The sequence below is a fragment of the Ciconia boyciana genome, chromosome 7, assembly GCF_034638445.1.
Source record: "Ciconia boyciana chromosome 7, ASM3463844v1, whole genome shotgun sequence".
NCBI lineage: Eukaryota > Metazoa > Chordata > Aves > Ciconiiformes > Ciconiidae > Ciconia > Ciconia boyciana.
The window spans coordinates 39,777,916-39,801,571 of NC_132940.1; the positions used below are offsets into that span (position 1 = coordinate 39,777,916).

Sequence of the window (23,656 nt, forward strand, 5' to 3'; positions counted from 1 at the left end):
CAGTTCCCTCCTTGGAATGGAAAGCCATCCTGTGGGAATAAAAACTGGCCAAGGAAAACAGGACTACCCAGCAGGAACACCTCCTTGCTCCACTAACTTGATCATGCAAGAGCAAGCACCTGAGCAGAGCAGGCTGGCAGGCACCAAACTGACAAACACAACTCGGTTTTTGTGCCCCTGCAGCCTTTGACGTTAGGTAAGGTACTCAAAACAGGAAAGATTGATTGTGAATATCAGACTAATCCCGACAAACTAGTAGTTTCCAATACATTCAGCTGCTGATGCATTAACCTATGCCAGGACACAAACTGGGGGAGCAAAACATGTTTATAGGAGCATGTATGTTACAGCCACACTAAATAATTCCCACATTCATTGAATTTGATCCCAGGGACACAGGGCTAAGCTCTGTTACAAATTAGTGACCAAAAGGCACGAATGGTTTGGACTACGTAAGTCTTGTCTGTTGAAAGCTGACACCTTGTTTTCCACATCCTATGCTGTATTAAAACACAAGTTTGTTTGCATCAGTGACATGGGGATGTTGTCATTTATTCAGAGGAACTCAATACAGTATGCAGCACAACAGCTCACCTGCTGTATGTCTAAGCTGGTGATATCCATATGCACAATGCAGGCTTCCAAATTTTCCAACCTGTTCTTGTCTTGGAAGTGAAGCAGCAAGTCTTTCATCACTTGAGCTGTGATTCCCATCAACTTATCACTTAAGATATATGGCTCCAAGCACTCCAGAAAGATGCCTTTAGCTACAGAATTCTCACTCATCTTATCATATATCTGGTTAAATAATAGATCCCTAGGAGGAAAGAAGTGTTTAGTTATCAAATAATCTTATTAAAAATCTCCTTACTTATCTACTTTCTGAGGGCTCCAAATTAAGCTCCATTTTCTCTGTATTTCTCAAACTCAGGAGCTGAATGCCCTGTTCAGCTCCTATACTGATGCAAGTTACAGGCAGCTACACAGAATAAATCGGCTATGGATGTTGCAGCAAAAAAACTGCTGTTAGAGGGGAAATGATGACGACAGGAAAATCTACCAAGGCAGCTTCTTTCTTAAGGGGATGGTGTTGGGGAAACAGTTTGAAGCAAACTTTCCTTCCTTCACACATCAATGAAAATTTAGGACACACTTTTCTTTGAGTACTGAGTACACTGACTTTAGCATCAGTTTTTAAGCATTGCTCTAAACTGTGATTTGATAGATGATATGACAACGATGTGATATGATTCCTCTAAACCATGTGATATTATAGGAGACGGAACTCAGGACTACATGGGTTGGTGGTCTGCCTTGGGAGACAGGCTTGCAAACTCAGACTTACGTGCGCTGGAGTAAGAGACAGTAATCAACTATGACAGGCACCACGTCCTGCGGAAGAAACATAAAAAAGCTGTAGGGACTGGCAAAAATCCTGCCAAACACCACATGCTGCAGAGCACAAAATGAAGCCTGGCCAATAAAGAGCAGAATCAATGAGTTATTTGAATCAGGTGGTAGCTGGCACAGTTACAGGTTTTCGGTATGCTGGTTCACATGGAGAAAAACTCTAGTCACACTTCTGCAGAGGACAGAGGGTGTACAGGTTCTGGTCTGCCGCCTAGCCATAACTAAGTCCTGATTTCATTAGTGCACACAACAGAGGTGAGAGTTCAGGTGAGCCACAGCAATATTTTTCAAAAATAGACAAGTAATTTTTACAGCAAAGCAAAGTCTGATTAAAAAATTCAAAAGATCTATACAAGAGAGTCCTCTGGAGCACCATACCTGAAAATGTTGCTCCATAACTTGGATTTTTCCTTGGTCAGGACATTTCTTCAAAGTCCGATCAGCATAATGGAGAAGGATTTCAACCATCTGAATTACAATAAACAAGAAAATTCATTCAAATCCTATGCTAGAGGCCGTACTTGGTAGCACATTTAATAGACTGACTTGGGGGTTGGCAGCACTGTAAGCTCTGTTGTCCCATTTTGGATATGAACTACTGTGGGCAGGAAGGAGAAGAGGAAACAGACTGCCAAGAGACAATGGCATGACATGGCATAGAAGTGGCCCAGTGGGATACCGAAGGCCTACACCAACTTTACTAACTGAGAAACTGGGCAGCCAGTCTGCCAGCAAATTTTCAGGCAGATGAACACATCCTGAAGCACAAGGCTCATCTGGGCCATGTTTTTACCCAAAGCTTAAGTTATAGTATCATAAACAGCAAAACTTATTTACCTGCAAATAAAATATACATGAAGAACAAAGTACAGCTGAATAATTACTGCAGTAATTGTGTATTTTAAACATACCCTTCCCAGAAAGAGGTTCCTGTAACAACTGAACAGGATCAGTTGAAGAGTTTATTCCATGTTCATGAAACAAAGTTTCCATTCTGAGAGTCAACAAGTTACATACTTGATGGACACTTGCCAACCAAAGGTCAGGAAACTCTGGAGTTACCTACAAAAAAGGTTTCTCTCCACTGTGAGGGGACCAGAGATCTCAAGGCCTGGATAATAATGTCATGTTTTGATTTGCTAATGCTGCAGATTTTATCCCCACCTTTACCCAAAAGGTATTTGCAAGTCTCTTCTAAAATCCTGCTCACAATCTTAGCAAGAGAGGCACATGTACATGTTCTAGAGTTAGTTGGATTAACTTCTGGAGGACAGAAGCCTTTACTTCCAGGAACACAGTTAGTATCACATCAGCATACATGAAAATCCAGTTAGGAAGAGATCAGTGACTCACTCTGTCTGCAATGACTGCTTTCCGCTTGCTTGTGTCCCCAGACAAGCCTAGAAAGAATGAGGGTGGGGGGAAATTAAGCTTTTCTCATCTAAGCTACCAGTGGAAATAAAAAAAATCCCACAGTTCAGATGCTAACACCACTACCCTTGAGATGCAGAGGTCAGGATATCTAAATACACAATTTTGTTCTCCCAGTGTAAAGACTGTTCCAGCACAGGAATGGCAAAACCAGATCTGAGTGCTGTTTAACATTGAGAGAACAATTAACAGAGAGCTGCCAAAGACTGTGTACATGAGGCTAATTGCTGGAGGATGCCTTGATGCAAAGAAGCTGAATTAAGTGTGCTATAAGGGAAAAAAAAAAATCTTAAATGTCAACTCAAAAAGACAGTAATTCTTTGAATACTGAAAAACTATCTGCTTAATTGCATTATATCCATGCATTAAAACAAGACACACCTTCATATACTAGCAATTTCACAGCAGGAGGATCTTATCCTGAGAACTTGAGTCTCATCTGTCAAAACCATCCGAAGTTATTTGCTGAAAAGTCAATGTGTCCAGTCCAAATCAGACCGTTCAAGCGGCAGTTTCTGGCATAATGAACATGTTTATCATAACAAGCTAAGTGGTCACAAAGCATCCTCCTTCAAAGGAAATAAAAACTGCTGGTGCTAAAACCCAGCAGTTCTTTCAGTCAGTTGTATAGTCAGAGGAGACCTGAATGACAGTAGCTGCTTGGCAGAGCTGACAGAGCACCACACTGAAAATTACCTACAGGTCATGCATGACCTTCAGGAATATTTTATCAGGCTAGATATTCAACACCTGGATCCACCTCCTTCACAGCAAAGTGACAACAGATAGGAGTCACAACACAGGCCAAACTTGATTTTCATTTGAAAACAGCAGGCTGCTAAAAGGACTAAGACTCTAAAAAAAAAATCAGACCAATCCATATAAAAGTGTTGTTTCTGCCAAGCCCAAAGCAGCACATCCTACTTTCTCTTCTTCAATTAAATTCTCTTCCTTTTTTTTTTTTCCCTGAAAAAGTGATTTCTTTACATGCATAGGTTTAAAACCTTCCCTAGTGGTTTAAATTAAAAAAAAAAAAACAACCACCAAACCCAAACTTACCTACTACAGCTTTTGCTTTACCTTCATAAAAAGACCAAGCTAGAGCCAGGGCATCAGTGAGACGCTCTTGTTTCAGAAGGTGGTCAACTCTCTAAAATAACAAGTAATATTGGACCTTAGCATTACAGAAAAGGTGATCCCCTGCCATTTAAGATCAGCATTTCCCAGTAGTGGGTCATGATCCCTGACAGCAAGGGGACAGGACACCTCAGAAGCCCTCAACACATTGCAGTAAAGGACAGTATCTCAAAAAGATTCTCTCATATGTACATTTTCTGCTGGACAGTTAAAAAAGACTAAGAAATGTCAGGCCCCAGTACATCAAGTCCCTATGGGCTACATTTTAGGTCAGATGCTTGATGGATGGAGACCCACAGCATTGGCAAGTGTCTGCAATCACAAAGAATAAAAATTTTTCATTCCCCATCCCTGCCTCATCATTTAGAGCACAACAAAAAAAAACTCTGCCATGTTTTCAGCATATGGGTACTCATCCTACCCTTTATTTTCTCCTGAGCTCACAGTCAACAGGGATTGAAGTAGATGACAAGTACTTTCTGCTTTAAGGAATTATTAGCACACAAGGTCGAGCACCACTAGTCTTGGTATGTTAGGTCAAAATGTTAAAGTACTGTTTGAGAGAAGAAACATACTGCAAAGTGATGATCCAGAAAGGAAAAACTGCTGTTTAACTCAAGTGAAAAGAACAACTCAGGAACAGACATAAATGGATCACTAAGAACTTCAGTGTGGAAATTGATAGGGTTTCAGCTGTCAGAGAAATGATGTTCCAAAAAAATCTTCTACCAACAGAAACAAGGATGTAAAAATCAATGAACTTTCTAGGTAGTCTTTGATGGATTTTATGATGTAGCTCTTGCAGTAGCTGGAGACAAAATACAGTGAACCAGATTTCCTTCCACTTCTGTATGCTTATCTGGCAGATAGAAGGCTTACACTTACACAGTCCTCCTAAGTCATACATTACACGAACTATCTTGTTTACAGAAGCTGAAACATGGCAAGGCATTATGTCTTCCTTGGGAGAACAAGGTCTCCATTCAGCCTGCAAGTTTATGCAAGGAGTCCCATAGCATCCCACCATGGAAAGCAGTGTACCTACGGTGCTGGCTATGCATAGCAATCGGGGATCCTGAACACAGTGCTCAGGTCATGCTTCACAAATGCTCCCTCCCTCCTCTCAAGCTATATTTAAGCTATTCAAACCTACTAAGCTGTACAGTTTTCCTCTTGACTTACCTCTCTCCAGCTTCTCAATGTCATGACGTGAACAGACTAGGAAAAAAAAAAACAAAAAAAGTTATTTACTTACAGTTGCTGATGCAGCCTGTGGTATCCCACAGACCCACCAGAGCATGCTGGTACAGATGAAGCTAAGTAAAGCAACCTTCAAGCTTGGCATGGCAGGAATAAATTGGATGTTTATATATAACAGAAAACATCCTTTGCATGGCCTTACAACCCATCTGCTCCAAGATACCATCCCTCACTTCTTCCCCTACTTCCACATGCCATCCTATAGGCCACCTCTCTTTGCCTTTTCACAGACTGCCTGCACTGCAGGACAGGAAAAGTGAATAGGATATTCCTTTTATCATTCCATGAGATAGATGCTAGTTTTCCCTGCTGTCTTATTTTATTCTGTTTACTCACTAGCACATTTAGGACAGAGAAATTGAAGCTTAGGACAGAGCAGATGTCAGTAAAGTAATGCTAAGTCTACTCTGAAGCAGCATGAACCAGGATACTATGACAATGTCTTACTTAGCCCATACCTTGGTTAAGACCAAATTATTGCACATTTCTTTAATCCCACGACGTAAGTGCACAAAGAACCCATCCCTGATTCACATCTCCATAGAATAAAAAATTGTCTTTCTCCAGAAGATGAGCTACCATCAACAGTGAAGGCCCTGTATTTTTATTAAAAACTCCCCACCTTTACCTTAGTTCCAAGGTAAAAGATCTGACCACCACAGCTGCTGATGGACTGATAACAAGCTTTCTCTCCAACCAGTGCCTACAGGGAGAAAAATTACATGCAAGTAAAACTGCTTTTTGTTTTTGTTTTTCCCAAGAAACATATATACGCTTGAACTTTAGAGACACTCTCTAATTCAGAAATCAAAATGAGGATTGGGAGAGAACAACACAGATTGCTGGGCAGTAGTAACTAAAAGCTCTGCTGTCACTCCTTCCTGCTTGTGAATGCAGCTTAAAGTGCTACTGAGCTCTGGCTGCCCCAGAAAACATGTCAGAGTCATAAGGACCCACAAGCAGTGCTCTGTGTCTATCCTCAGATGCAAAAAAAAGTTATGGGGGCTCTTTCCTTGCCATCTGCTTCTTCACAAATCTTCCTCAAGAGCAAATGTGTAGGAGACACAGATGGAAAGAATATTGTTGAAGTGAGAGTGGCTACAACAGGTTTGAATGCCAGTAACTAGCATTCAAAAGGCGGTATATGGGCACATTTACAACGTGAGAAATGGAGGATCACATCAAAATTAGAGATTTTACCACAGTGCATGGGCAGTGCTTGCTTCCCATTCTGCTGCACAGTTACACAGGCTAGAGCTGTTTGTCCTGTACTTTTCTCAGTCTGGTGAGGTAAGGGAAGCTTCCTGGATCTCTTCCCACTGCTGAAAAGTGTGTCCATTCCAGGGACTGCTGTAATAACACTTCAACGTGCTCAGCACAGAACCTAAGGCTGAAGTAGCAGATATTCCCTGCATCTTTCTTTAGATGCTGCAGTAGAACAATGGGGTCTGACAGTCTTCATCCACAAACTCAGGCATCTCTGAAACCAGAGTATCTCTTATGGGAGTAGCAGCCTCATCTAAGATTTGCCTTCCAGAGTTTCTGCAGAACTAATACAGGAAAAGGTATATATCTGATCCTCTGAGCCATGAAAAAAAAAAAGCTTCCCATCAGCAGCTGTGCTTGACTCAACTTCTCTGGAGTAGGTTGTCTTGTAATTCCTGCTGAAATGCAGGGAAAGAAACTGCCTGTTTCATATCCTCAGTATTTCAAAATGGCATTATAGACTTCAGATCTCATCTGCCACTTACAGTTTGTGAATTAAGTAGGGGTCTTTTCTAGACTCACAATAGCATTTTAACAGGCAGCACTTATTTGGGCCCACTAGCTTTTCCAGCCACATGTCTCTGGCTTTGATGGTAATCACCAGAAGTCCTCACAGGACACTGCAGAGTTTCTGGAATTGAGTGAAAGGCTCTGAATAACGACTTATCCTAGCAAGGAGAGCTTGTATTCCACCTTAGTGCCAATCTCTAGCTATGTTCTGTGAGGTTGTGCCTGGCAATTCCAGATCATATGGCAGGCAGTACATAAGCTAACTTAGACCAGACTCCACCTTCTGACTCTTTCTTCCTCAGTATGCATCTGCAGCAGAAAGAATGATAGCAATGCTAGCACTGTGAAGCAGATAAAGCAGTGAAAGCCAGATAAGCAGCAGCTATGTAGACCTAAAGGCTGCAAAGACTCCTCATAGATCTGGCCATGCAGACTGGAAAAAGCACTCTGTTCCCTGGTGCTCAAAGGGAACAATGACAGAGAGGTCTTTTTTATGAAATCCTGCCATCCTGCATTGAAGGCACTTCTGCTTGGGCTTCTGGAGATGAGTCATGACCATATGCTGGGCTTGAAATTACAGATCCAAACTACAGACCCACATGAGCCTTCTGCTAGTTGTTTGGGCCAGCAAGTCTCACAGGGCTATAGCAGAATTGAATAGGAACCATATCATCCAGCTGTGGAATTTCAGAACCCCTGGGCTATCTCTGGTGAAGCACTGGGAGGCTTGAATACAAGGATGGAAGGCCCTTTCCTACACACACTGTGGGCAAACTGTTTCCAAAATAGAGAAACTGATTTTCTACTGAAAGCAATAACTTGTCCCACAACCATGGCTTTAAAAAACCCTCCACAATGCTATGGCAATACAAATACCACATCAAAGTGAGTCTGCTGCAGAAGGCACAGGTGGGTTATAGGAGCTACCAGGAGCCACTGAAATTAACATCTACTTCAGGAATAAAATATGTCCAGACACCGCATGGGCCATGGTCCAAAAAAAAAAAAAGAGCATGAAAGTCAAAATAAGAGAAAGACAAATAAACAAAAGAGGAAAAGTAGAAAGCACAATGTTTGAAGTGTTGCAACTTCCACTAGTATGCATGTTTTTGGTTTTTTACCTCAAACCAGAAAGAAGTGTAGTACCTACAAGCATAGGTACTATGTTTCATCCTCTCTACCCCTGCATGACAATCTGTGAGATGAGTGCACTGAATGCATGTACTGTACAGGCACTGCTATGGCAGAGTATTTGTGACATACAAAGTACAAAGGCCTATAGGAATCTCTTGAAGAATAAAGCACATTAGGTTTTTTCCTGTACAGAGTATTCTAAAGCTCGGTAACTTAAGAGCAGCTCCTGAAAACATCAATGCACAAAAGAAAACATGAACTGTCTGTTAGTTGTCCACATCAACACCATGTATGATTTCTGAGATGCTTCAAAACAGCTTTTTTCCAAAGCTCCAGGATTCCACTTAAGGAATATCTGAAACAGAATTAGCTAACACAAGCAGGTCATTTGTGCCTACCAGGGCTTCGCTGACGTTGCCTCCCGTAGCCAGCGATTTGAAGTGGCTGCTGTTGTAGACTAGCTGAACTTCTGAGATCTCTATGGTCTCCAGCTCCTCCTGTGTCTGACGATCTATAACATGCAGTTTCTCCACACTGTCCAGAAGCACTGCTGTCCGTGAGTTTATCCACTGAAAAGGCAACAAATCACAGAATTTGGCAATGCATACACAATTAGAGGCCAACTAAACAGAGGCTCTGGCCATATCCCTGAGTATCAATACTGGAAGTTCTAGGATGGCTAGTAGCTTTGTTACTATACACGGTCACTTCACAACAGCACCCATGCATAACTCCAAAGGTAAAAATGGGGAGGCTCCTTCTGGAGTATCAGCTTTAACACTGAGAAAAATTACAAGGAACCTTCTTCACATAAAACACCTGTAGACAAATGGCAATACACCAGAGTTCTTGTCCTCTTGGTGCACTATTTATGCTCTAGCACACTTTCCACCCAAAGGTCTCAAAAACAAGACTACTACAACACCTGTTCTCAAATCCCTTAGGAGGTAAATATGGCATCAGGAGGCATTAAAAAGATAAATAGTACATCTACGTTTAACTCAAAGCCTGTTATTCATATTCTGTGGCTTCTGCTTTTATGTTCAAAACCCTGCAAATAAAAAGGCTTTTTTTCACTGCTTTTACAATATTTATTTTTTTTTAAACAGCTCAGCATGTAACAAGTTGTTAACTTGTTAACAAACGTCAAATTCCAGCTGATGTGGATGTCCATCTTGGTATTTTGGCCTTTCATGTTTTACTCACTGTATTCTGTAAATGTGTTTTAGAGTTGAACAATTATTTTTTTTGTTGAAAGCATCAAACAATTATGGTGCTTTAGCAAGCATTCATATATGGAAACAGTAGAATTTTACTGAGCCAATTACACAGAATTTTGCATTCTTTTTAGTGAGGATATAGAATAAAAATCTTTCTTGCCAGATTCTCTCTGGCTCTTGAAAATATTTCCTCAACAAGGCTACCCCTCCTTCCCAAGAAACAGCAGTGTTGTTGCCTCCATGCTACTAATTTTTTATCCTTTAGCTACTACTTGCTATTTCACTTGTGCTGGTTTTCTACTGAGTCCCAAGTTTAAGGACATTTTCAGTTAGTTAGCCCCAGATAAACACAGCCACTTCTTATACTACATTTGTAAAGCCAATAGTATAGAACTAGAGGCTATTGAAATACATTTACAAGAAAACTGGTGAAAAAAAAAAACAACAAACCAACCATTCTATAGTATGAAGACTTACAGTAAAGTTTATGAGGTCATAGTGTAGATGAAGCTGCCTCTGCTTAGTGACGTGTATTGCACCAGTATCATCTCTCTTTACCTAAAAGAGAAATCGGACAAGGCTGACAAACTCAAAGACTTTCTTCAGCTCAACCTCCCTGTTCCTGGAGGGCATCACACCAGCTCCAGGAGTCTGGAGCTCCCCTTAGACAAGCACACTGAGCGTGCAGTAGCAGCACACCTGCTTCTCAAATGGAGCGTAATGTCTCACTTTCAAAAGCACTCATGTAAGTGAGGAAACAGAAGGCTCTGAGCAGGGGGCAGTAAAAATATATGCCCTCTGCTGGATCAATTTTAAGTTATTTATTCTTACTACAAGAGTTGTATGTCATAAACAAGCTGGCATTACATGTGTTCAAGGGATTGTTCCCCCCTGCCCAGCCTTACTTATTATATAAGGCGATTCAGTTTCTAAAAGGGGGGCAAACCTCCAGCATTTGTACAGAGAGCACCGAAGAAGGACTGATTCTCGTTCACTGACTCCCAAGGGGCTCAGCCCCACTGTAATACTGAATTAAAGGGAAATGTTGCATGACAACTCCCAGTCAAGGGTTCTCTCTTGTCCCATGCAGGAACTACTGTACTTTCTGCTCGTAAAAGTCAGAACTACAGAATGCTAATGTGAAACCGGCTTTAATTCATCATAATTTAAAAAAGCATTCTGCAAAGAAAAATAAGGGGTTTTTTACATTTTGACAATTTGAAGTACAGCAAGAGAGACCTGAATTCAGGTAACATTGGCTGCTGTTTAGTAAACTATAAGCAGAGCAGCACCACTGGTCATAGCTGAGCTTGGTATCTGTGCAGAGGCTCGTGCTACTGCATGCACAGACATCTTCAGCAAGACAGGCTTAAACATACACCCTTTTCTTTCTCCCCAAGTTTACCAAGAGAGAAGATAGAAGAAAAACAGGATTCAATCCAGACAACACAATGTCTGGGTGCCTGAGCAAAGCTTAAGGTCCAAGATGATATCAGAGTGGGAAACAAACTTAGCACTCCAAAGCCAAAATGCCAGATTTTCTGAAGCCTAGGTACTGCTCCCATACTGAAATCAGACATGAAATAATGTTCAAACAACCATATCTGCATGTGTAACTTCTGCAGATCTAAACAGGATGAGCGGCATGCCCTAAAGTCACATGCCAACAGGACCTGAAAGCTGTTGTCTTTTAGTGGTTTATACAACTTTTTTCCAGACTCATGTTTTAAAGCAAAAAATAAAATGGTATCTCAAATTCATGTGATCTCCCTGAAAACAATCCACATTCTTCTACCTCCAGTAGAAATGAGATAAGCTGCAAATCAACACTCATGCCTCCAGATTCTCAGGGAAGGGCACCACTGCTTGCCGAAGAGCAATGACCAAAAAGTTTGTTTTCGCAAGCTGGTTGCAAGCTGCAGACATCCCTAACATGCACAGATATCATACCTTCACTGAGACAGAGGCTCAGTCAACTGAATACGTGAATAAGACGTGACTATCTGAAAAGCAGCATAAAACATCCAAGGCTTACCAGAAGAAAATGAACGACGTCTCCTCGACAAAATGCAAGCATGGGGTTCACAGAGTTCTGTACAGCCACAAAGTGCCACGCCAGAAGAGGGACACTAGAAGGGTCCATCTGTTAGACAAAAAGCACAGCCAGTATTTAAGGTACACAAGGCAGAACCTCAGTTCCAGGACACATGCTGTTCATCAGCTGGTACTCACTGACTTTAGCGTGTATACACACAGGCTATACACACAGACTGTAAAGCAATTTCCTGGTCTGCTGGCAGCTGAGCAGTAGCTTGTGCTCTTTGGTCCAGCCACACGGTATAGGGGCAACGTGTGTCTCTTGGCAAAGTGGACGTCAGTCAGAACAAAACCTGTGTCCTAGCTGCTTAATGTAGATCCAGTCTCACATGGATTGATGGGCTACGACAAGCTGCAGCTTGCTAGCAGCCTTGTCTCCATTCTCCCAATCTAACATATCCCACATGTTCCCCCAGCTGCTTTTCCAAGAGGAATTACACCAGCAACTAGTGAAAGTGAATAATCAAGAGTTTAGAAGACTGTTTAGTGCTCTAATTCCACTTTGTTTCTGTCCCTGCAATTAAGGGTTCTATTGTATGGTTCTTATGTAAAGCAATGGCCCCAGTCCAAGGTGACTGTAGCCATAATCATGTCCCATCTGTGGGTGCATCCAGGCTGCAGCAGGGAAGACAAGAAGCTGAGGGGCTCCTGCATTCCTCCCTTCCTACTTATTGGAGAAATTCAGCATCTTCACAGAGGTACAGCTGAAAACACCCTTTTCACCTCCTCTCTGCCCACAGTCTGCACACATCAGACCAACAGATTATCACTGCAATTCCACAATGCAGAGTTTACTGCGTGCTGATAAAGTAGTGATACCAGACACCTGGTCCTAACCTCATCCCCTTCACTCTAGGAACTGTTTGTAGCCATAATCCAAAAAGCAACTGTTTGGCTTCATTACTCACACGACCATAGGGAAAGGTCATCCACACTTTCAGAGATGGCTTCAGGCCAATAACCAGTATCTTCAAGAAAAACAAAAAGGCGAAATAAAATGTTTGAGTATATACCAGAAAACTTCTCCTTTGTGATTTCTCACACAAAGCCTCCTGCAAGCAGCAAGTTACCTTTGTTAGGGAGGCCATGGCCAGCAGTGAATACTGGGTGATAGGATGGTCTCTCAGCTCAACTTTTGCATGTAATGGTTCAATACAGCAAACCTCCCCCTTTGAGCCACTGAAGAGACATCGAGATTCACACGTTCTCACTCCCATAACCCTCCTGCAAAGAAGAGAAATCAGCTTGGTGGCCAGCTATCAAGAAGAGATCAGCCCAACAATCTCATGAAATCTCAAGAGTGATCCTTCATAAATATTGTTTTTAAAAAGTCCTTTACACAGCTCCAGGGATCACTTTTAGTGTGTCACTGGAAGCAGTCCCATACAGCTGCTCAGATACAGACAAGAATTCCTTAAGAACTTATTTAACAGTAAAGTTTTGGAAATTCCTGGACATGATCAGACTCCCTAGACTGTCAATCCTTCCTCTTTGTCCCTCCTCCTCTTGAAGAGGCCAAGAAGAAAACGAGCAGTTACTGCAGGGCAGCTCTCACTAATGAAACAAGGAAAACCAAGAGGCAGCACTTTTATGACAATTACCAAGAGCCCACAAGGAATGCCAAGATTCTGGACAATACAGTGATACCCTAACAACTTAGCCTATTCTTTGACTATTACACTGCCAGATAGCATCTTGCTTCAGCTGCAAAATTATACTGCAGCCCTAAACTACACCTTCAACATCAGACAGCTTTATTGGTTCCAGTGGGGTTTTTTTGCTTAAGTTTTAGAAACTATGACCCAGCATTAGTTTCTTGTACTTTCTATGGGTACTTAAGAGTTATTGTCTTACTTAAATGACAGTTCAAATACGGAGCCTCCACTGTCATTGCAAATTGCAAGCGTCGGGTCATCTGTAAACTGAGCAGATAATTAGATTAAACGTGGCACTAAGAATTAAACTACAAAAAAATTGATCGAAAAATGTATGCTATGGCATTATTAACAGCACACAAAAGTACAAGCATTGTTCCTACCAGAGAGACACCTTTAACATACAGAGTTGAGACAATTACTGGCTTTTTTACGATGTGTAAGAAAAGCAAGGTTTTGTGTTTCATCTTCACCCCTCCAGCAAGCCCTATTGCTAGATTTTGTTACCAGAGTCCCATTAATTTCTATTGCAGCTCAGAACTACAGCATACCAAAACCTGTGTTACCACTAGAAGAGCTCACAGCCTCAAGCCCATGAGTTGGTGCCAGAGCTGGTGAATGGGCTGCAGTCGCAAACAGACCAAAATCAGAAACATCCAGAACTACTAATGATACTAATCAAGGTAAGAAAAGGTCATAGCCACAGCTGAGGCACTGTTCTGGAGGACTTTATAACCCAGCATCTAGCAGCACAAGCATCTGGGCTGTATAGCAGTGTCTGAGTACTCTTCAATGCTGGTACTGCCATCAGGTCATGACCTAGAGAAGGGGGCCACTAAGAGCAGAGGACCTGGCACAGGGGAATATTCATCTTTATGCACAGCACGAAGGTGGCAGAGATGGAAGCATAGACGATGCAGCAGTAAGGGGGCACCTTCACACCCACAAAACATTTTTGGTTAGCCAGGTCAGACCAAACAGTACATGAGAACCTGTCCTTGAGCAATGTGCCCCACCAGACCCACTGCACTAGTTCCATGTGTGACTGTATGGGTCTGGGATATCTCAGCAAGGTCCAGGAAAGGAGAAGAGAGAGAAGAGTTTGGGTGATGCAGCAAAGTCACTGCTCTGACCAGGCTGCCAAAGAGCATTATGCTCTGGTACGAGAGGTCCACATAAAACAAAGCCATGCACAAAATCAGCTATGAGTTTCTGTGTGTGACAACAACACTATGTTGAACAAGAAGCCATAGATTATTTCTCTTTCAACCCAAACATTCCCAACAAGTTATTTGAAAAACTGCTGACAGAAGCTACTTTCTACACTTCAGACTGTTTTAAGTTTAAAGTTGGCAAGTCATGTATGCAGTTCAAACCACTACAAGTTTTAGAGAAATGTATTCTAGCAAGTAATTCTTCATAGATTTTGGCATCAGACAGAGGAGTTACAACAGACAACAACTGTTGTTTGTTATAGTACAACTCGCAGCCGATACTATTATTTCAGCTCTCAAAATAAGCAGTTTCTTTTTTAAATAGAATTTCTGATCATTTTTCTCACCTCTGGATACTATAGCCTTATAGCTCCTAGGTAGCTGCTCTTACCTGTAAACCTAAAAGTACTACACAAGAAATTCAACACATCTGACTGAACACAAGCATGTTTTAAAGAAAAAAAAAGTAGCATACAAGGAGTACATGTAGTGTTTGTTACCTTGATGTGCAAAATGGCTGTTCCTGGTGGGTGGGCATCTGTTATTGATCGTAGCAGCTTCCCACTGGCCAGATCCCACATTGTGATCTGCAAGCAGATTGTTCTCAGTACACGTTTACTGCCAAGGGGTTCTCTCCATCACCTTGTGTGTTAGTACATCAATAAATTTCTATATTCCCAATATCATCCTGGGTTAGTAGGGTCTTCATATCAAAGAAAAGTGATCTGAAATCTGTTCCTACCCTGTTTTCACAAGCAGTTTATTTATCTGTCTATACTTTCATTGACAACATTAGCCTTATCTTCACAACTCTGAATCATGTCCTTTTGGCAAACTCTCACCACCTGCCCAAACTCACTCACCTCACAGCTATCTGCCTGATAACACAATTAAAGAATGTAAGATAACTTTGCTACCACACAACACTGTTCAAAGTGGTTCAATGCATTTCTCTCTCACAGAATCAGTGAACAATAATCAGTGAATAATCTCTGCTAACACCCATTAGCAAAACTCAAGCAGCTCCATGGCTACCATGAACCTTATCACTCCTCCTGTTTTTGCTCAGCATGATAGGTCAGGTAGGAGTAGCCTGGCTTGTGCTTGGATATTGAATTCAGGCAATTTCTCAGCTAAGAAACAGGAAGTCCCAAACTCCTTACTGCAAAACTGAGGAATATTTAGCGCAAAAGAGCTGAGATTACAATTTGAATCAAACTTTTTATTGGAAATACTATTTTATATGGTTCCATAAGTCATCTGTCAAAGCTTTGTAGACCAGATGTTTCAGAACTGCTGCTCCAAAATATTTCATCTGAGTATCATTTAAAACTGGCCACTGCTTTGCATGGATCATATCTATATTTCCACATGGTCTGGCGCAGTCTGTCATTTAGCCCTATCATAGGCACTGGAGTGTGTTTGTTAACTTCTATCCATTTTGGCTTAGTTTTAGTCTTATAATTTTTGTTCAGGAATTGCTTTCTCTCTTTAGGTTCAGAGAAGGGCATAAAACTACAACAGCAGACTCAAACCCTTTTTCCCCTGAATTCAAAGGCTATGCTGCTTCTGTCATAAAACAGAAGTAAAGTATTAGTAAAAATGAACTTTGGGGCTAGATATGAGTTTCAAGAATTTCACGTCACCACCACAGTAAAAACTAGCTTTAATTACAAAGCATAGATCTCACAAAGTGACCTAGAAAGACTAAGCTGGTTGTCCTGGTGCACCATTGCACATTTCAGTTTAACAGGAGCAGCACTTATGTCACAACGAGCCATGATTAATTGAATCCTTCACTATATTCTGCATTACCCATTTCCTCCACAGAAACCTACCCCAAACAATCTATCTGAGTTAGCTCACTGGATGCAGGAATTGGCTGGCCAAAAAAGCTCTGAGCAGATCAAGCCACGCATACTGCTTCTCAGCACAAAAACAACTAACAAACAGCTACATATTGAGCGTGCTTGGCTTGGAGCTATTGTCACCTCTGGATAGTCTCTCAGTAACAGTCTGCAGAAGGACAGAGCACTGGACCATCTCATCCTATGGGAATTACCTGTCCTTTTGCAAAGCCACACAGGAGCCTCGAACAGTCATTGTTGATACTGAGAGCAGAGATAGCTCCATACTGGGCCCCAACAGCAGTGCTGCCCAGACACAGCCGAAGAGCCTGGTTTTGATCTACAGCAGAGCAATTAGTGAGAAATTAAAGAGAAAGAAAGAACAATGATTAAAATTAACATCATGCAATTATCTACATATACAATTCACTTGGGGTACATTAACGATTCACAAGCTTACAGTTAAGTTCTTAAGAAAGAGTTTACAAGATGAGAGCACATGTTAGTACAGAGATAGTGGGACACTGTCTTGCAGGGAAATACAAAAATTATTTTTAAAAGTACAAAACATGCATAAGGAATATGGAAATCCACAGGTATTACAAACTGAAGAAGACAGTAGTAGAAAAATCAAAGCAATATCTAGCTTTCATTTTACTATTCTGCAATGTTGCTTAAGTTGTAGCAAGGAACGTGACAGAAAATTAATTCTATCTCGCGAGCCTTATACTTCTGTAGGCCAATTTGAACATCAACTACAAATCCCCAAGACAGGCTTTTGGTAAGTGTAATTTTACGCAACTTTTATTCCTTGGTTTTGTTGACGAAGCTGGAGGGGAAATGAACTTGTGTCCCCAAGCTGCACAGTTAAAATGCTCGATGAGTTCTAGTGCACATAGCTCTTACTTTATAAGGAAACAGTAATGATCACCACACTGTGACAGAACTTCCTTTCCCAAGACACAGGCTACTGCAAAGGAGGTGCTAATGCCTGCACAGCTTCCTAGGGGACTGGACTGCTGCATGGCCATGCCCTGTCTGCCCCTGCATACAACAAACAACAGGCACCTCTCTTTGTGCTCAGTTCTTGTATGCTTCCACCATGAGAGACTAAAAATTGCTTTATAAGATGTTGCACTTCAGGCATTATGAATGATAACCCTCTGCCTGTCTTTGGTGCATTGCTCCTAAAAGCTAAGAAAACAAATGTTCTGGATCGGCTTCTTCCACCTCTCTCTGTTTTTTTCCTGCTTTTGAGTGGGGGAGAAAGAAACGATGCTTTGTGAAGACTGTTGGAATGAAGACTGGAGATCTGAAATGCATCAGAAGCACCACAATAACATTATGTGTAGGATTTTGCCTTGAGCAAGGAGGGGAAAGGACAGAATCCAGGGGGAACAGACAGCAGCTGAGCACCAGAAACCCCCTGGAAGAACTGCCCAAGGCATGGGACACATTTCTCTAAGTTGCAGCACCAGTAGCGATGCGCTAGGTGTGAAACAGGGCATGGATGTATCTCTCATTTCTTCCCCAATACGAAATTATGTATTCATCAATCTACACAGACAGACTGATGGCTGAGCACACACACAGTGAGAGTCACCTTTCAAATTCTACTAGTATGAAGAGGCATTAGTGGGAGGACCGAAATAAACACTAGCAAGAAGAGTACCTGAACTCATAGATTACTCTAAAGCACTGTTTAGGGTGAGGAGAAAGAGGCTAGGGCCAAAGTCAAATACTTGGTCCACTCTATTCCTTGTTTTCCTGCATCTACCTCGATAAACTCGTCTGCTGTAGTGGCCCAAAAGAAAGTAAAAAATTCCTTTTCCTGCAAAATCTGGATAGTGTTAGCAGAGAGGTAGGGATAGAGAAGGTGTTATAAACACCACTTGGTCTGCACACCAAATGAGACAGGGCCTGGGAGACACAAAAAGGCCATGCTCTGTCTTGCAAATGCACAAGGAAGGCTCAGGTATTATAGAAAACTGTCAGTTTTGATCTAAAACTTGATGACAGTAGTGGTCAAGAGGACACCATATGTTATGGGTGCTCAGAGACATCAGGGTTCTTGTATATGTTGAAGAGCTCTGCTCTTGAAATCTGTGGGAGGAAAAGAGAAAGGTGCCTTTGGTTGACCATATCAATGAAAATCATCATCTCTTCATCAGGTGACAAGCAGCCCAGGCAGTTCTGCAAAAGGCTACCTGTTCTTCATGTAATTCTGCTCTGCTGTGCCTGCCAGCACAAGCCTGATGCTTACCTGGTCTCTTCTCCCAGGTAACAAGTGATAGGACGAGAGGAAATGGCCTCAAGTTCGCCAGGGGAGGTTTAGACTGGATATTAGGAAATTTCACTTCACTGAAAGGGTTATCAAGCATTGGAACAGGCTGCCCAGGGAAGTGGTTGAGTCACCATCCCTGGAAGTATTTAAAAGATGTTTGGATGAGGTGCTTAGGGACATGGTATAGTGGTGGTCTTGGTAGCGTTAGGTTTACGGTTGGACTCGATGAACTTAAAGGTCTTTTCCAACCTATACAATTCTGTTATTCATGAAGAAGGAAGCATCTCCCTGTTCTTCCTCTGCAGTCTGGCTTATGCAAAACACAGAACAAGGGAGTTGCACTTTCAAATGAGAACTGACATCTGCTTGTTTACACTTAAAAACATTTCATAAAGATACTGCTCCTACTGTAAGAGATGTTCAGTTAAACTACAAGTAGATGAAGATTATTTTTTACAGTTAAATAATCAGAAACTATGTAAAACACTACTTTTCATTAGCTTTCCAAATGAATGTGACATTGTTCAAGATAAAATCCTCTGAAAGTCAAGGATAATGTGAGGGTTCAAACTGGCTGAACCTACACGTACAGAAGCAGCTCTGAAAGCTCCAACAGTCACACAAGTTACTGTTTAAATAGATACCTAAATTTTATAAGCCTTGACACTCATGTTTAACTAAAGGATGCATACAATTCAAGTGACTATACTGTGAATGGCTGCCATCATTCAATACGTAAGAGGAACACGGAGCCAAAACTACTTCAGTATCACTATAGCGAGAAATTAGAAAAGCAACATGCAATTCATTGCATCTGCTACCCAAGCACAACGCAGAGTCTTCCTGAAGGTCAGTCTGATGCCACAGAGCCACAGCAAACCATAGCACCTTCTGCTCCAGGGGCCAGGCAGGGTGTTTCAGCCACCACCTCTATTACCAAGCACAAGGCAGTGGAAACACTTCAAAACTAAGGCCATTGCTCTGCACACAACTCTCCTTATTAAGATAAGATGAAAGCAGAAGCTATGTGATGGAAATAAAAATCACCCTTTGCCATGCTACTAGAAAACACCTTGACATCACTGTGACAAGGATGTACGTGGCATAGATCAGAACAGGTCAAAGAAAAATTAAAAAAATCATGGAAGATTTCCATGGAAGCTCAGAGAACAGAGAGCTACATCTGGAAAACAAGTTCTCCAGAGAGATATTCTCCAAATGGTGTCCTTCAAGTCCCAAAGAAAAATTCCTGTTCCAGAGGTCTGGAAATACAGTTCATTTACAAAGACCATCTGCTAACCATAGAAATACGTTTAAAAATAACAGCTCTTGCTATTAAAGGCAAATTGTATTCTGTTCCTTCCACTTCAGCTTAAACCTGTCAGTAAGTCAATCAATAACCTGTTTCCTGTGAGGCATGAAAAAGAAGAATCTTTCACAGCTTTCTCTGAAAAGGGCAGCAGCTTCAGAATCACTACTACTTTCAGTCCAGCTTTACATCTTTATATGTATACCCACATGAACTTTCAAACCCATTTTCTTCTTCCCTCACCCACAATGTCAAGTCAAAATAAACAAGACCCCCACTCCACCGCAAAATTAAGTGCTTTATATGACTCAAGTTATTCCTTCCTAAGAAGGAAGTGCCCATTGTTTGCCAGAGATGCATTTTCAGAGTTGAGAAATGATCACTTGGAAACCCATGCCAGTACTTCTTGTTTCCAGCCAGTCAAAAGATGACACACAAGGAGGAGCCACTAGGTAAGATTTTTTTAAAAAAACTAACTATGAATAAGTTGGACGAAATTGCTTCCAAAGCAAAGCAAGATGCCTGAATCAATGAGCTCCTATTAATCAACTGGTACAGTAATAAAAATGGATGAAAGCAAAACGTTATAAAAGCTGATCTGATTATTTTCCAGACTAATATCATCAGCTTTGAATTAAGGCATATTTAGCATTAAGCATAAAAAGCTTTTTCCAAATGCTTGAAACAAAGGTGGGTATCAATTGTCAAAAAAATGTTTCTAATTTTGCAATTTACATAAAGCAATTCTTCATCTGAAAAATTTCTGGTAGTAACTATTTGTGTTGCTCTCAAAGTCTGAACTCAAAATGAGATGGCCCTTTGATACAACTCTACAAGTAAAGAATAAAAACAAGTTTGTGAATACAAAATAAGTCACTTTCCAGAACAAAGGAATAAGCATAGCACTCCACAAGTTATTACTTCTCAGATCACCAGGTTTTCATCAAGATCTTTTCCTTAAGCCATGATTTTCCTGAGTTTGAAAGGCCTGCTTTATTTCCTGTAGAATTACTCAAATATTACAAATTTTACAAATAGGTCCTTTCCTCCCACCTTTATTAGGCACAGTACCAGTAAATGCTCTCCCAGGAGGTATATCCCTCTTGGGCCTGGGGATCAGGAGGACAATAGGTGGTGAGCTAATGAGACAAGGCTGCAGACACCATCTCCCCAATAACACAACAGCTGTCCCCTAAACCAGGGCATGCTGAACCCTCCTCCTCCCCACCCCTGCCCTCAGCTTAAGCTAGTAAAATGATTACTCAGAGCAGGGGTTAAGTCAGACCACCTGTGGCTACCACATCAGGAACCCACTGCTCCCTCCTCAGCTGCATAACTGGTGCATGAGCAGGGCTTTCAGAAGTTGCTGTCTGCTTGCATGGGTTTCACAGAGTTTCTGGCTTGTGGCTCTTTAGATTGGCTTCCTACTCCATAGTGCTCCCACTTGACAGCTCTCAGGCAGAAATAGATGGATGGTGATCTCATGGAAGAGCCTTTGTCCTGCCCCAGAATAATGCCTTTACAAACAGCTATGGACCTGCTGCCCTAAAGCATTATAAATAGCACTTTTATCTATTCCTCTGCTGTTCTTGCCTGGAGAATTTGGAAGTGTGTAATGCACATGCATTCAATAACCAATACCCAGACTGGCCAGCAGTGTTATCCACTGATTGGTTACTGCACTGCCTTACTTGCTGCTTATCTGGCATCTTAAATTCTGGCACAGGCAACATGCAAACTGGGCAAGTTGTTCATGCAGAGTATGTGCACAGTGCAGTGTTACTGTACCTTTTCCTTTTCAGTCCACACGGAAAGGGCCAAAAGAGGAAAGAAAAAGCCAGAAATCAATATAAAAGAAAGGAGTGAAGTAACAAACAGCATATATGTGATAATCTTCAAAGATAGAGAAAACCTTCAAATTCTGCTGATAGTGTTTCCTTTTGTTAACATTTCCCCTTTTGATTTATTCAAGCAACTGAGAGGATGCTGTGATAGCTAGTGTTTTAAAACCAAGCAGTTTAAAAAGCGTATGGAATCACTGAAGAAAAATTAGTTTATAAATTTGGACTTCGTTGTAGTGAAGATTAAAAAAAAAGAAATCTGAGAGGAAATAAAGCTGGAAGTTCACAGTGACATAACTGGTAAAACTATTTTCAACAGTTACCACCAGCCAGCCAATCAACTCCCCATTAACTTCAAAAAACAACCAAGGACAACAGTCCCCAAAATCTAGTTTTAATGCTGTATTTAGGTACTTACACTACCTGTTCTCTCAAGATATCATGCTACCCCCACACCTCAACAAAGACTCAGGACACTAACCATAAGTTTTACAGCCAACAGAGAAAATAAATGGTTCAACACTAATCAAAACAAAGTTTAGCTATATAATTTTCTGTCTGGAACATAAAGTCTCCATGAAAAATAACACATTTCACTGAGTTCTGTTTAAGGGCTAGTTTTTGAGTAGTGTAAAAACCTCTTGGCTCTTCTAGAAAGATGGAGAAAAAAAACCTCTAAAGATTTTTTGTTTATTGTTGTAGGCTTGCTGGGAGAGCACTTCTCTACTCCAGCTAGCAATCCTCAAGAAAAGTCATGGCACATAGCATAATTCTTCATTTGCACAATGCTCACAACTCCAAACAAGTTTCAGAAAGAACTTGGCAAACGGATGGCCCTCACCTATATTAAAAAAAATTCCCCCAAGTGAGCACGGCACTAGAAACAAGCTAAGGTTCATATTCCTAAGGCACAAAAAACCTGTCATTATCCAAATGTGGTAACAAAGCATCAAACAGAAGGTAAACTACCTGAAAGATAGGTAAAAATGAGAGCACCAAACTCTTCTCAGTAATGTCAGATCATGTAACAAACGGCAAATACCAGAAATGGCAGATTGAGACCTTTAGATGTGTTGTTAGGATTTTTTTTCCCCCACAAGATTATGTGGCCCTGGAGCAGGTTACCAGAGGAGTGTGTGCATGCACGTTTGCCTGTTGGGCAGTATTTTCCATCCGTAAGAGTTTTGCAAGACTTGGCCAGACAAAGCCAGGGCTGCCCCGACCCAGTTATTGGTGACAGTCCTGCACCAAAGAGGCCTCCAGACATCCCTTCCTACCAACACTTCTGCAACACTTACAGGATGTCAAAGATCTGGCATCTAATCCAACTCTAATCCACAAGAAAAATATAGTTTTTTGAAGATTAGATGCACAATCTGAGAGCTGTCATGTGATAATTTTTCAAGAGCCAACAGAAGCATTCAAAAAAGCAGAACGAAAGCTATCCAAGTCTTCCTTAAAAAGGACAAAGCAGACAAGTCAAGAGGTACGGGTGGACTTACGAGAAGAGACAAACGAAACAGCTACATAAAGTCAAATATATGAAATAAAAAATAAAGGGTTAAAAAATTTGCTAGTGACACAAAACTATTCAGAGAAATTTGAACATCAGCAACATCCAACCAGAAAATGGACCTACATTTTTGCAGGTAAAAAAAGGTGATGTTTCCATTGTACGGTATAAACCATGCACACAGCTTACAAAACTTCAGGGAGTAAATCTCATCCTAATTAACACATCTAGTAGAAAAATGTTTTCATAAAAAAAGTACAGAAATTGATCAGTCTACAGACATAAACTGCTGGTTCAAATTACAGAATAAAACCAAGCCAGAATACTAATCCTCTCTCTTTGCACACAAGAAGGCCTTATACAGCCATATCCTGCGAGGATTTCTCTCTTTGCAGATAGATCCAAGAGCACTGGGGTCAACGCCCAAGTTTTAGTTACAGAACTGAAAGGATTTAGCAGAGAACAGAAGTATCCAGGAAGCATTCATGCCCATATCTGAAACAAAGTTGGGTAACATACTTTCATTCC

General features: G+C 41.3%; 1 protein-coding gene across 6 annotated transcripts in view; it reads right to left on the bottom strand.

Annotated features, from left to right (window-relative positions):
• VPS8 (VPS8 subunit of CORVET complex) overlaps positions 1-23,656 on the bottom strand; it is an 88,384-nt gene that overhangs the window by 52,605 nt on the left and 12,123 nt on the right. For 3 of the 6 annotated variants that reach the window (XM_072866498.1, XM_072866499.1, XM_072866497.1), the window contains exons 7-21: positions 16,397-16,521; positions 14,835-14,921; positions 13,320-13,387; positions 12,536-12,689; positions 12,374-12,433; positions 11,404-11,511; positions 9,846-9,926; positions 8,547-8,717; positions 5,867-5,941; positions 5,161-5,196; positions 3,901-3,991; positions 2,764-2,810; positions 1,789-1,878; positions 1,346-1,392; positions 595-817 (exon numbers count right to left, since the gene is read on the bottom strand). In XM_072866498.1, coding sequence (XP_072722599.1) covers positions 595-817; positions 1,346-1,392; positions 1,789-1,878; positions 2,764-2,810; positions 3,901-3,991; positions 5,161-5,196; positions 5,867-5,941; positions 8,547-8,717; positions 9,846-9,926; positions 11,404-11,511; positions 12,374-12,433; positions 12,536-12,689; positions 13,320-13,387; positions 14,835-14,921; positions 16,397-16,521 — 1,463 coding nt within the window. The remainder of the gene's footprint in view (positions 1-594; positions 818-1,345; positions 1,393-1,788; positions 1,879-2,763; positions 2,811-3,900; positions 3,992-5,160; positions 5,197-5,866; positions 5,942-8,546; positions 8,718-9,845; positions 9,927-11,403; positions 11,512-12,373; positions 12,434-12,535; positions 12,690-13,319; positions 13,388-14,834; positions 14,922-16,396; positions 16,522-23,656) is intronic. The other 3 variants (XM_072866496.1, XM_072866500.1, XM_072866495.1) reach the window with 2 other exon arrangements.